This window comes from Thermobia domestica, chromosome 13, assembly GCF_964235325.1.
Source record: "Thermobia domestica chromosome 13, izTheDome1.hap1.1, whole genome shotgun sequence".
NCBI classification, from domain to species: Eukaryota; Metazoa; Arthropoda; class Insecta; order Zygentoma; family Lepismatidae; genus Thermobia; species Thermobia domestica.
The window spans coordinates 60,803,323-60,817,522 of record NC_137466.1 but is presented as its reverse complement, the minus strand read 5'-3'; the positions used below and the strand labels follow the sequence as shown (position 1 = coordinate 60,817,522).

Here is a 14,200-nt window from a genome sequence, read left to right as displayed (position 1 = left end):
TGTACTAGTCAATTTCTTTCAAAATATCTCGAATTATAGGGTAATTCTAACGGATAATATTAAAATGCTTATAGGAAAACAAAAATTATTGTTTGAATTTTCACATGGGAACGCGTATTTTGTTGGAATGACTATCTAGAGACACGAGCTGTCTGTCATTTTGAATACTGAATTCGCTTTAATTTCATAAAGATACTTCAGAGTTTATAGCTATTAATGTACAGTTTGCGCCATGTTTATAATATACCGTATACAAATATATTGATCCAATACGCGTATAGAGCTCTGTGTGTCCATCAGGCACAACGAAAGCATACATACTGTATTCTTGTAACATGTTTATGCCCACATTTCACAACATAACGCGGATGTATTTACCGTATGCAACAGGAATAATAGCATGGATAAAAAGCATTTACAAGCTATAATAATAATAATAATAATAATAATAATAATAATAATAATAATAATAATAATAATAATAATAATAATAATAATAATAATAATAATAATAATACACAGTTTATTTACTGTATACAGTGATGAAAAGTTCGAGAAAATTTTCGTTTTTTAATTTTTTTTCCTTTCCTTTTTCCTTCAATTTTAGACTTCGTAACTTTACTATGCATAAATATGATGGGAAGTTTTTGAGTAAAATTCATTTAATTTTCCCCGTAGAAGCCGAATCTATAATAAAAAATGAGGATCCCATTTAAACTTTGAAAGTTGTCTTACTCACAGGGAGACGATGGGAGGCTAACTTTATCACAGGTGAATCTCTCCCTCGAAAATATTGTTGTTATTATTATTATTTGGAAAATGTTTTTCGTCCGATGCTTGTTTCTCCGAATACTTTGCAGTCTCAAGTTAAAAACAACTTACACTGTACATTATCATGAATTTATCAGGACAAAATGAATCAACGACAAGAGATGCCATTTACTTTCGATCCAATATGTTATGCACCAATATATGTCATCATATGATCTTTCTCTAATTATTTTCATCTACGATTTTATGATAAGTCAATATGAGGTTCTGCTGTACATCACCTTGGTTTCACTATGTATTGTATGAGATATCATATAGAATTGTACAGAAGTTTATGCAATTTTGATACATCATCAATTGTTCCCTGTTAAGTAGGTTCTAGTTTGAAAAAGCTATGACTTCTGGTAAGGTTAATCGTATTATATGAGTTTGCTCTTATGAACATAAGTTAAATTGTGAATAAAGAGGAAGCTGATCAGAATCAATAAGCATGAATTGACAAGGTCAATGTACCTTGATGCTGCTTTGAAATGTTGATATGCTCCGTCGCGAAATCTAAACATTATTTTGTTTTGCATCATTTCAGATGGTTTCGATATTGTGGTGAACGATTGCTTTGCCCACAATGGAGGCGCGAAGAGGATACAGCTTATTGATCAATACGGGTGAGTAATTTGTTCATGCATTATTAATAACAATATTGCTAACATTAGTTTAGAGATCTTTATTTTAGTGTACTTTGTTGCAGGTCATTTGATTATTTGGATCCGGAAAAAGTTAATCTGTTCACACACTAAAGTATGCTGGTGTTAATACATCCCAATTGTTAATACAGGTGAATGACCCCAGCATGATTACTACTCGAGCGTGTTACTTGTACACGAGGGGTACGGTGCCCTCACCGCTAGTCTAGTGGCTAGCGCGTGTCTCTTCGATACACGTAGTACCGGGTTCGATTCCCAGTGGCAGAACACATAAAATAAATTCACAATCACTCACTTTCATTAACCACCCGTCTCCTTTAACATAAAGGGCATAAACTTGAAACGTTAAACCAAAAATAAAAATCATTTCAATTTTACCAAGAATATGGTGTTGCTGTTAATACAGGCTCGGTGTTACTCGTTTGCCACAAGAGTCGTGTTGACTAGTGTGAAAATAACCCCCTGGTAGTGTTAAGAACTAAGTGAATGAACGAAGGAACACGGAAGTTGGAACGGTGTTACAGTGACATTTCTATATATAAGTGCTCTGGGGTAGACAATAATAAGCGCCACTTCCAGTGAAATTAAGTTATTAGGTAGAATTAAGGGTGTAGGAGGGGACAATTGTTCCTCCAAGAATTTGAGGGATAGATATACTTTAATTGATTGTCTACTAATTTATTAGTTTCAAACGTGAAAGTCTTATGTCGGTGGTGCTCTTGCCCCCCTCAAGCGAAGTCTGAAATGACGCCCCTGGGTAGAATGAGTCGGGATGGGACCACAGAACAGTATGTATTTAGTTTAATTTCGGCAATGTACCTGTAGATGGCAGGGAAAGCTTGTTTCGAATATGTCATTACATTGAACTGCATGAAAATGTTGAACTTTCTTTTTCAGTTTTCTCGAAAGTTAGAAAATGTTCCCCTTCCCCCCGTGTCTTTCATATATCATGTGTTGTTAGTAACACTCCAGCTGGCGTGGTCAAAATATATTACGCATAAGAACATATGATAATTCCAAACAACTCTCCCAGGTCTATATATTTTTTTAAAGAAAAATTCTCCAATTTCGTAATTTTCACAACACCCAGAAAAGCCTAAAGACCACCTTAACTTTTTCCGCTAAGAACTAACTTCCTCTCTTAGACATTCTTCTCTTCCGCAGCTCCTTAAAACTTCTAATATAAATTACCTTTCTGCACTACTTTATTTTAAATCAAACTAAATTGAATTCTTGTTTCTTCCATGTATTCCATAATGTTGATGCAATTAGCACCTTTTCAGTTACTTATTTCTGGTTATATTTGGAAAAAAAAAGTTGCTTTTAGACGCCATTTAGAAAAAAATAATTGTTTTCCTCCAACCATATTTTGATATACCTTCGATATGTTAATTATGATACTTTTCATAGACGCATGCTGTTGATTTCATTTATGTACTAATTATTACTAGATCAAACCAGATATTCAGGCAGTTATAAATTTTCCATCTCAGAGAGACTCCATCCGTTTACGTGGAAGCTCAGTGGCGAATTAGCCTGGGGCCGGGGAGCCTAAGCTCCCAGTTTTTTTTAACCTTTAACGAGTTTTCGTTACAATTTGGCTACACATTTTTTTATCTTGCCCGTTGCGTTTGAAGAGTATTATTTTCTTGTATTGTTCGTTGTGGTTATTTGTATACATACTTTCCGCGATGGTAGAGCAGCTATTGTCCCCCTGGTGACAATTCTAGTAAATTTTACGCTAGAGATAGTCTGTGGATATGTTGTTTTGCAATCAGTGCTGGAAGCAGACAGAAAAAGCAGTGAACCGTTTTAATTGACAAAAATAATTTAAGCTATTGTTTATATATTATTGAAAGTTCTCGAAGTATATATATAAACTCAAGGTATACCTACGATAGTCTGGGTTCTGGCTGCCCCCAGTTTTTACCTTCTAGACCTGCCACAGGAGCAAGTATATGTCCTCAACAAGTTAGTTAGTTGCACACACGCAACTAGAAGGATCATATCCCGTCCAAAAATTCTCGTACCTTCTAATCTATGAAATATTATTTACTGCATTTTATTTATTTATTTTTTCTCATTTACAATTGACAAGAGAAAATAAATGAAAACATGTGTATGCTTAGTACATTATCTCGTATGGAATAATTTGAAAGACCGGAAATCGTATCCACTACATGTTATATTACTTTGGGAAGCTTGAAATCCATTATCTGTCTCCAGTGCATATGTGGCTTGAAAAGATACATCCTGTATGGCAAGAAAGCGAAACGAAAAATGTTCCAAATCAGCTAACCAAATTGAGTCAATTTTATTAATTGAAATATAAAATACGACAGGAATATAGTGTATTCCGAGATAGAAATTCTATAAACACTATATACTGCATACGAACCGGATAAAATAAAACAGTATTTAATGTTTCATAGTGGCAAAGTTGACGCTACCATCTAAATTTACATTATTTTATAGGTAGCTACGTTCTATATTATATTTATTCAAGTATTTTTTCTTTACTATTAACATTTTCCCTAATTTGCGTGTGTTCCTAACTACTCGGAAGTAGTTTGTTATCTACATATATTTCAATATTTTCTTTACTAGCCAAATTAATTGTTTAAGATTACTATTATTCACCAATCCAAGAATCCTACTTTAGACTATTTTCCCATCTTTGCTCACTTCCCAAATGTCTTTTTCCATATGCTTCCCAACAAATGCAAAACTATTGAATCTTATTCGCTATAATTTACGAAAACAAAGAAGATGTGAGGGAATAGACTTTGTAGAATATATTTTTGTTGTTGTTGTTCAAAATCATTATTCCCCTTTCATGATGTTGATACTTGGCAACCCTGAATTGGCCCTTTTCTTCCTATATTTTCGTGATTATTTCCGGCACGACTTGAGACTGTATAGAACGAAATGGGAGGCTGGTGACCCGGGCGGGAGGAACCGGGAAGTGCTCCTCTGTTTGTTGGAGTCAGGAACCTCTTCTCTGCTCAGCAGTGAAAAGAAGCTCCATCAGATCATTGAACACGTTAAGTGATTTTTTCTCTCCTTTTTGATGTAATGATCGTTATTTGGGAAAGGAAAAGTGAAATGAAATGAGGATATAAATTGACAGCAACGGATGTGCGTGTGCCAATGTTTACTTTTTTATTATTTTGCTTCTTCTTTCTTGTCAGATTATCTTGGGTTGATGCAGGTCTCGGGATGGACTCTTTGACGTACGAATTCACTTTTGACTTTACTTGTTATTACTGAAGCGTAGTAGATGAGTGGTTACAATTGCGAATATCCTTCTATGAGCTTTTTGACTCACATATCTACGGATATACGAAAGAAGTCCTGGTTGAGTGAGTGATAAATGCTTAGATCAAACTGCTTAAGCTAAAAATCTTTAACTTTGGATAGTACGTAGGATTTTTGACATTAGATAAGAGTAAGGATGGATTTTTGGGTTTTCAACATAGAAGAGTGTGAAATGGAGGTTGTAATTCTTATAATATGTTCACATCCTGGAATCAGGGGCGTAAATAAGAGCCCCGCAGACCCCGCATTGCTAGGGGTTCAAGCCATCAGGGGGCCCCAACTCGTGAAGTAGGACGTAGAAAAGGGGCCTCACTCCACGCTGTCTGCGGGGTGGCCCCCAAGCCTTTACTTACGCCACTGCTTGGAATCCTTTCAGGTTAGAAACATGAAATTTGACACGGATTTTTTATTTTAAATATTTTGAAGGAGTGTATCAGCGTTTTTTGATGTTTGACGTAGAAAGAAAGAAAAAGAGGTGGAGGTGGTTTATTAAGATGCCCACACAAGGTATTCGAATTTTATGTAAGACTTCCGTGTACAGACGAATTCTATATGAAGGAATGGAAAATATTTTCCTCAGTATTTTCCGTGAGAGAACTTCCTAATCTATTATATAAAAGAGAACGCACAAATCCTTTGTTAGCTCATCACGCTAATACGGCTGAACCAATTTCTTTCATTTTTGGGGGGTTATTAGGATTTGGACCCTAGATGGTTTTTATCATATCACTTTAATTTTTAATTACCAGTGTCTTGAGATAATTGACCATTCAAGTGTCCATAACGTACAAATCCTTTGTTAGTTCATCATAGGTATAAAAATAAACGTATTTATATGCAACCCGCATGACCGTGTCACTCGGCGGGTTAACATAAATGACAGGCGATATAATGTTAACATTTACTGCAATTCATATCACTTGAAAGCGAAAAAGTAAAAATTATCTAAGTAAAAAAGTTTATTGCGTTCCGGGGTGACCGCAGCGAAGCGGGGCGGGTTAACATAAATGACAGGCGATATAATGTTAACATTTACTGTAATCTTCTATGGTTTTTATCATATCAGTTGAAAGCGAAAAAGTAAAAATTATCTAAGTAACAAAGTTTATTGCGTTCCGGGGTGACCGCAGCGAAGCGGGGTGAACGCTGCTAGTCAATAATAAAGTCTCTTCAGCGGGAAGCTATCTGCATATCTTCTAGGTAATTCTTTCAAGATGTAAAATACAGCTGATTAAGTTTATCAGACACACATAACTTCACGAAAACTGCGTAAGTTTTTCCTAGTTTTCTCTCAAAGTTGCGTCCTAGACAAATCGCTTTTGTTAATATTTTATCCTAAAATCTAGTGTATTTACTGTTAAAATCATTCGAGTTCGTGTAACCATGTGGACTAATCAAGTTTATATTATTTTAAAAAGAGAAACTTCCTTTGGAACTCAAACAGGGGTCATATGCCAAGATATTACTGTATTATTATCTATTTCCGCCTCCCCCTTACCCGAATTGGGTACGCTGTTGAATAAAAAGCTTTAATTGTATAATCATACAGTTTATATTATTTTTAAAACTTGCTAATTCGTTTAATTATTTCAAATATTTTTTTCTTGTACCCTTGAAATTTCAATGACACACTTCGCGTCACTTTTCCCCTTCCTTATTGGCACCCCTGACTTATGCTCATCTCAATAATAATATTCCAGCAAGACAACTAGACATATACTGTCAGCTCAATAGTAATGAACGTTCCAGTAAGACAAATTGACAATAACAATATTCCAATAAAACGAACTGACATCTACTGACAGCTTGATGATAATATTCCAGTAAGAAAACTTGACATCTATTATAAGCTCGATAATAATATTCCAGGAAGACAATTTGACATTTATTGTCGGTTCCATAACAATAACTATAATAATCCAGCAAGAAGACTTGACATTTATTGTCAGGTCGATAATAATATTCCAACAAGACAACTTGACATGTATTGTCAGTTTGATAGTAATATTTCAATAAGAAAGCTTGACATTTATTGTCATCTTGATAATAATATTCCAGTAAGACAGCTTGACATCTGTTGTCAGCTTGATAATAATATTCCAGTAAGACAACTTGACATCTATTGTCAGTTCGATAATAATATTCCAGTAAGACAATTTGACATGTATTATCAGTTTGATAGTAATATTTCAATAAGAAAGCTTGACATTTATTGTCAGCTTGATAATAATATTCCAGTAAGACAACTTGACATCTATTGTCAGTTCGATAATAATATTCCAGTAAGACAACTTGACATGTATTATCAGTTTGATAGTAATATTTCAATAAGAAAGCTTGACATTTATTGTCAGCTTGGTAGTAATATTCCAGTAAGACAACTTGACATCTATTGTCAGCTTGATAATAATATTCCAGTAAGACAACTTGACATCTATTGTCAGCTCGATAATAATATTCCAGTAAGACAACTTGACATCTATTGCCAGCTTAATAACAATAACAACTATAATCTAGGAAGACGACTTGACATCTATTGTCAGCTCAATAATGATATTCGAGTGAGACAGCTGAACTTTTGTCAGTTCAATAATAATATCAGCGATACTGTGCGTTGTAGAAGCAAACAAAAAGTTTTCTTACTACAATTATTGAAGATTTTCATAAGTTTTTTTTTTCTTTACGAATTTCACTTTGTTTCGTGAAAACTAGAAATTTTTAATGAGAAGTTTGCATAATATAATTTAGAATCAATGTGGTGGAGGGGGGAGTTAATTCACCTTTCATTATCGGCCGATTTCAAATTCAAGCAGTGGAGAAAATTTGAAACCTCAGAAAAAATATATGCCATATTACTCCGACAATATTTTTTTTTTTTTATGAAAGATATCATGCAACATGCGGGCGATAGACTCATTTGAACCTCCACGAGTAAGGATTACGAAAAAGGATCATAGAATATATAACCATATTGTATCAAATTCGGTTAATTTCAACGAAAGTTATTGCGGAAGACTTTTCTGAATCGCGGGGGATGGAAGGAGATAAACTGACTCTCAATCTCGATTGCTTTAAACCCAAGCTGTTTAAAAAGATATGCATCATACTGCATCAAAATTAAATATTTTTAATACGAAAGCTTTTGAGGCATTTATAATTGAGGGGGTTAGTGCAACAGTGGTCTAACCCACTTCTTTTAAAAATGGAGAAAAATCAAGTTAAAGTTAATTACATGTGGTTTTTTGTACAATATACCAAAAGCAAGAACAAGTAGTTGAATGTGTCATACATTGTACATACATATATTACATAAAAAAACACATGTATTTAAGTTTAACTTGATTTTTCTTCATTTTTAAAAATGTGGGTTAGACTACTGTTGCGCTAACCCTCTCAATTACAAAAGGAATAATATATATCTCATTGGAAGATAAATTAACACATTATTCTTGTCTGAATTTAAGTATAGACAGTGTGGATTATGAGAAAACTTCCAAGAAAATTACATCATATCAACATTGGTCTTTTTTTTTTTTTTTTTTTTTACGAAAGTTATGAAATTTGTTTAAAATAGAATAAACGAGATAATCTGTTCACGGATTCTTGACTTATCTTAATTTCAATGCAGGTAGATAATTATAAAACCTCAAAGACAACTTGCGCCACTTTGCATAATAATCGATACCAAGCTTCATTAAAATTCCATAATTTTACGAGTTCTATCGTGTAACATACAAACGGACAGATGGACAGACACACAAATGCCGATTGAAAAATGAAATTGAAATTTTTGGTTTTACGCACACACACACACACACACACACACACACACACACATATATATATATATATATATATATATATATATATATATATATATATATATATATATATATATATATATATATATATATATATAAAAGAATGTAGAAGGAAATGTGAGAATTTCAAGAAACTCCCAGACACAATGATTTTCCTCACAAACTCACTTTGTTGTATATTAAACCACGAACGAGAAGAGAAGTATAAGCTACCACTGAGCTACCGTATCCCCCTTCAAATACCGATTAACTCGAATGCTAGAAGCTCGCTACGCTCGCTTCAGGTAACTGTCAATATAATAGTTCTTCTAACAATTTTTCGTTCTTCTAATAGTAATTCTAACAATAATTAGAACAATATTCATCACTATAACAATTTTCAAACAAATAATGACATTTTAATGCTGTAATTGTCCGATTTACTTATTTCATTTCTGTAGCGTTTAACCAAAAAGAAAAATCGAAAGATGGAACACATATTATACCTATCTGACGAGTTCGTCCGTTTGTACTGAGTTTACGAATTAAAACGAAGAGAACGTGAGCAATTAGTACAGAATTTATGCTAATTAATGCGATACCCATAATGAGAAACTATTATGGTATTAGTTGCAATGAAGGATCTCGTTCATTGATTAATGCCAGGACGTCTAAAATGTATTGAGCTTCTCGCGCACAAGATGGTGTTGGGGTCCCAAATCTCAGGATATATGAGTCGCAGAGGGCCAAGCCTAACGTCATTTGACAGCGTGGTATGCAACATCGTTGTATGCTACATTGAAGCTAGTAAATGCGCAAAAAAAAAAGTGTTGGAATTCTTATAATCAAATATAAATAAAATAAATAGTTTCGTTGTGTGTTTGTCTGTCTGTGTGCGGCCTGTAGACCAGACGAGTGGATCGAAAGTTAACAAAATTTGATCACGGATACCTTGGTCCAGGCCCCAGACCAAGGTGAAGCGGTTTTTTTTTTAATTCGAACCAGGGGGTCTCAGGGGGGCATTTACCGAGACATGTGAAAGTAGTAGAAAACGACTGATATTAGCGTCGAATTCATAGTTTTCGCGGTCGCTAAGATCAATGGCGAAACTCCGATCGCGGATGAGATTGTGGCAAAAGTTGAGCAAGACCGACATGTACCTATACTGCAATTGATACTACTTGTCCCTTCTGACAGCTCATTGCACTCATGTGGTGTTCAATGCTGTGTTGCCAGCTTTTGTGTCGGGTATTGAAACATGAAATTATTCACTGCAAGTAAATCTCAGTTTTATAAAATTAAATGACACAAAAAAGAACTAAAAAGAATGCTCTCAATAACCAGCAGGTTCACTAGTCAAGTTGACATTAGACTAAAACAATGTGCATTTATTTATATTCAAATTGGTGCCATTGCAGAGCGAGAGAAATGAGCCACTATGATTGGCTGAACGTGCTGTTGCCATAGAAACACTTCTTCTTACCTGATTGTTATGAACACGTGCAGGAAGGGAAAAAACAGGAAAGTAACTGTCAGAAGGGACAAGTTGTATCAAATAGACTTTAGTCGTGTTTAACAGTGTTGAATCATTTGGAGAAAGCTGATCAGAAAATGAAGCTTGACACGTGGGTGCCACAGAATCTGACTTAAAAATGTTTACTCGATCGAATTTCAATCTGTGAATCTGTATTGAAAAATAACGAACTCATTTCTTGAAGCCATTGATCACAAATGAAGAAAAGTGGATAATCTCCGACAACAATGTGCATAAAACATTGTGGTCATGGCGAGAAGCACCAAAGTATGTGGCAACGCAGAACTCACACTGACTCTAATGTTAACTGATTCCTACCTTCTGTACGTTTGGTAGGATTGGAAGGGCGTTGTGCATTACGAATTGCTGCCACCGGGCAGAATGATAAACTCAGACCTTTACTGTCGACAATTAGTACGAGTGCACTTAGCAATTCAAAAGGAACGGCTGGAACTGGGCACAACAGAAGAAATTATGAAATCGTAGATTTTTTAGAACAGTAAATGAAATATTATCATCTTATACTAGGTTCCACTTTGGTAGTAATAATTGTTCTCCAGACAGTCCCAATATGATGTAAAATATTTCAAGTCTCTACTTCAATTTTTTGAGTTGCCATCATCCCTCTGAACTATAGGGGAAAAGTCAATGATCTTGTTTATTAATGTATATTTGTAAGAATTTCACAAAAAAAAAAAAAAAAAAAAAAACATTTAAACATGTTAGTGATTTTTCTGTCAGGTATCAGACACAATGATGTCAAAAATCAATAAAATGAAATGTATTCAAGTTTTCATACATTTGGAAAACGTGTAATATTTTAAAAGTTGCAGAACAGTCGCTGAGATACAACATTGTAGTTCCTGCAGCACTCAGCTCATTTCCAAGGAAATTGATTATATTGGAAATACCCGAACTCACCACGATGAAGTGGCTGCAGTTCGAGTTCCGCCTTCCCTCCCACTCCTGGACTTATCTTTAATTTTGTAGTTGCAGATTACTGGTTCTCAAACGTTGTCTAATATTTACGTTCAGTTATTCATTTTTAATTTGTATTCTTATTTCTTTGTGAACTGTGGTATCCGCTCCCGAGATTTTGAAGTTGCCAAATTAAGTTCATGGTGAGAGTCTGCACCCCACACAGAACTAGCCTCTTCTGTCACTAATTTTATCGTGCGCTCTACTGATTGTGTGGCAAGGAAAACTTGTTATTTCTTCACTTGGAACTGTGGCAACTTTCATGTTATGTTGCAGCTCCATCTTTGCTTAGATATTGTGTTAGTAGTGGCTCCGTCAAGACATACTCAGACCAGTTTATCATATCAATGTAGGTTTTTGCGTCTAATTTGACCTCAGGAACTTTGAATTCTCTCACACTGACAGATAAAGATAATGTTCTTGTTTTCAAAATTCTTCTCCAACCGAGCCTTCTTATGTTCGCACCTGTGTCCGATATCATTGCCTGAAGCATATCCTCGAGATAACTAAACCATGCATTTCGTATTATCACTGGATCTATGATAGATTTAGTATTTGAATCTATAGATCTAAAAAATGGCATAAGTCTCCATAAATGTTTAGCTCCTTGTGTGCACGATGGTTCACTTTTAATATAGAACCATACAGAAGCATAAATATCCATTATGTAGGAAACCATAATCTTGAGCTCTGTTGACAGATTTTCCGTCCCGATGTAAAGATGCAAAATTCTACTACCAGTTGTCACCCATCTCGCCTAATGTAGATTTCCTTGGTCTTCGTTTAAAGTTTGTTCAGCTTGTTTTAAATGTTAATTTCCAGGGGTTTTTTGGGGGGGGGTCTTTTATACCACTTCATAAGCCGTTTTGATTCACTTTTGTCTATTCCTCCTATAATCATTTCCCTTTTTGTTCTTTGGTCAAAAACAAATGACACCTCTAGCTTTAGCACTCGTCTTTCTTTTTCACATTTACAGTGAATCAGTGGATCAACACATTCACACCAAGGAATATCAAATAAGGTTTCTGTGGCAAATTTTTGAAATTGTACTATTTTTGCATCACATTTAGAGTTGGATTTTTTAATGATTTTAGAAGCTGACGAACTTTCTCGTAAGGTAACAATTCGTTGTTGACTTAAAGTAGCTTTTCCACATATCGATGACTCCTTCGAAACTTGAATTATTTTAGATGCAACTATGGAAATAATGTCCTTGGCTGGCGGATATTTTCTAGAACTTGAATAATTCTTTGTTTTCCTTTTTCCCACCGGAATTGTTTCAGCACACTTTCTATTGTAGGTAGTTAAACACAACTAAACTCCTCTGGAGACCCAATGACATCGTGAATAATGTTTTTGTGTCCTCTGACCGTAATCGAGCCTTATTCTCCAATTCCATGTTGATACAAGCTAAACAATTGCACTCACAAAAGTATATGGAGAAAACCACAGTCTTGTAGTCAATAGAATCAAGCAAGAAAACAGTATTACGTGTCAACGCTACCAAACTTGCAAAAGCATAACACTTAAATTCAGTGTTGCCAGACCAGTCAGTTGGAAAAGCAGGAGATTCGAAGATAAAAATCAGGAGAAAGCAGTAGACACATACAGTGGTGGCATTTGTATGTAAATTCAGTTGGGGGGGGGGGGCAATAAAATTTGCCATTATTAAGAGGGCAGTAGTCAAAACAATCAATTCAGAATTCATTTCCGATGAACTACGTTGAGCAAATGAAAGTGAAAAGTCCCGATTTATATTAATATTATTTGATACGAACATGTGTGAAGTAAAACGTAGTGAATGAGCACACTGGAGTGGGAAAATGTCTTTTCATGCACGTAGCGATAACGTAGATATTGTGTAGTCACACGTGACCGTGGCGTAAGACGATTTCTTGCTGACGATCGGGGAGAAACGATCTAAGCCACTCTTCCAGCCCAAGTCCCAATTTAAACAACACTTACTTGTAAATCTTACAGAAAGTCATAAGAACGCTAACCATAATGCATCTAGAGAATGACGTACAGTTGTATTCTTTGGATTCAAATTATATGCAGTAAAGCTCTATAACTATATGCTCTACATAGCTTTGTGTATTCTAACAGAGAAATTTCGTCTTTTTATATAAGGAAACATTGAAAATTCAATATAAATAATAATAATATTTCTTCAACTTCTCGAAGTAAGGAAAAAGCAGGAGATTGTTCACTTTTTATTTTCTTTCGCATTAGACCAGTAGAACGTAGAAAAAGCAGGAGATCTCCTGCAAAATCAGTAGATCTGGCAACACTGCTTAAATTTGATAATTCACTTCAAACCGATTGTTCTGTCTGAGTAAGGCGAATCCATTTGTTTCGATAATTGAGTTGCAGGGGAGGCAGGTGCCACACACGAACATTATACATTTATCTATTTACCCCACAAGTCAAAGCTATGGTAGCACCTCATAAACAAGGGCTATCGATTTTAAATTTCTTTTCTCATTATATTTCAACTATTTGGAAAACAATTATTACTCAGGGTAATACTGTATAGAGTAATAAATATTTTACGTATTGTATTAAAAATCAGCGATTTTATCATTTTTTCGGAATTCAGGCCAATGGCGGCACCTCAAAAAATTGAGGTATCGCTTTGAAATTTTTTCTATGTTATATTAAACACATTTAGCCAAAAATGGCCACTAAGGGTAACAAGATTTCGAAAAATAAAACATTTTGGGGTGTAGAAGAAGTTACATATAAATAACATGGAAAATATTTTTCAGCTTTTCATAAATCCACTATATATATATTTGTTGACGATTTACTTAGGTAACGAAAACTTACAAGCATACCGAATTTCAAGTTTATATTCCAATTCCAAGAATATATTTATATTCCTAAAATATGGGATTATAGATCAAAAAAGGCCCATTTAAATAACATGGGAAATTTCTTCATCGCCCATTTAGACCCCCTAAAAATTAAAAATATTCACTTTTGGCAATTTTTATGTCAGTTAGTTCGGAAAATGGCGGATCATGTCAAATTTAATCAGTGTAGCCCTACAGGAAGTGCCCAATAATTTTGGGGTGCAAAAGATGTCCCATATA

The 14,200-nt window shown here is 34.6% G+C and overlaps 1 protein-coding gene across 2 annotated transcripts in view; it reads left to right on the top strand.

The window, feature by feature from the left end:
• Positions 1–14,200, top strand: part of LOC145668168 (cuticlin-5) — a 255,412-nt gene that overhangs the window by 199,777 nt on the left and 41,435 nt on the right. For both annotated transcript variants that reach the window (XM_081735789.1, XM_081735790.1), the window contains one exon: positions 1,358–1,436. In XM_081735789.1, the coding sequence (XP_081591915.1) occupies positions 1,358–1,436 (79 nt within the window). The remainder of the gene's footprint in view (positions 1–1,357; positions 1,437–14,200) is intronic.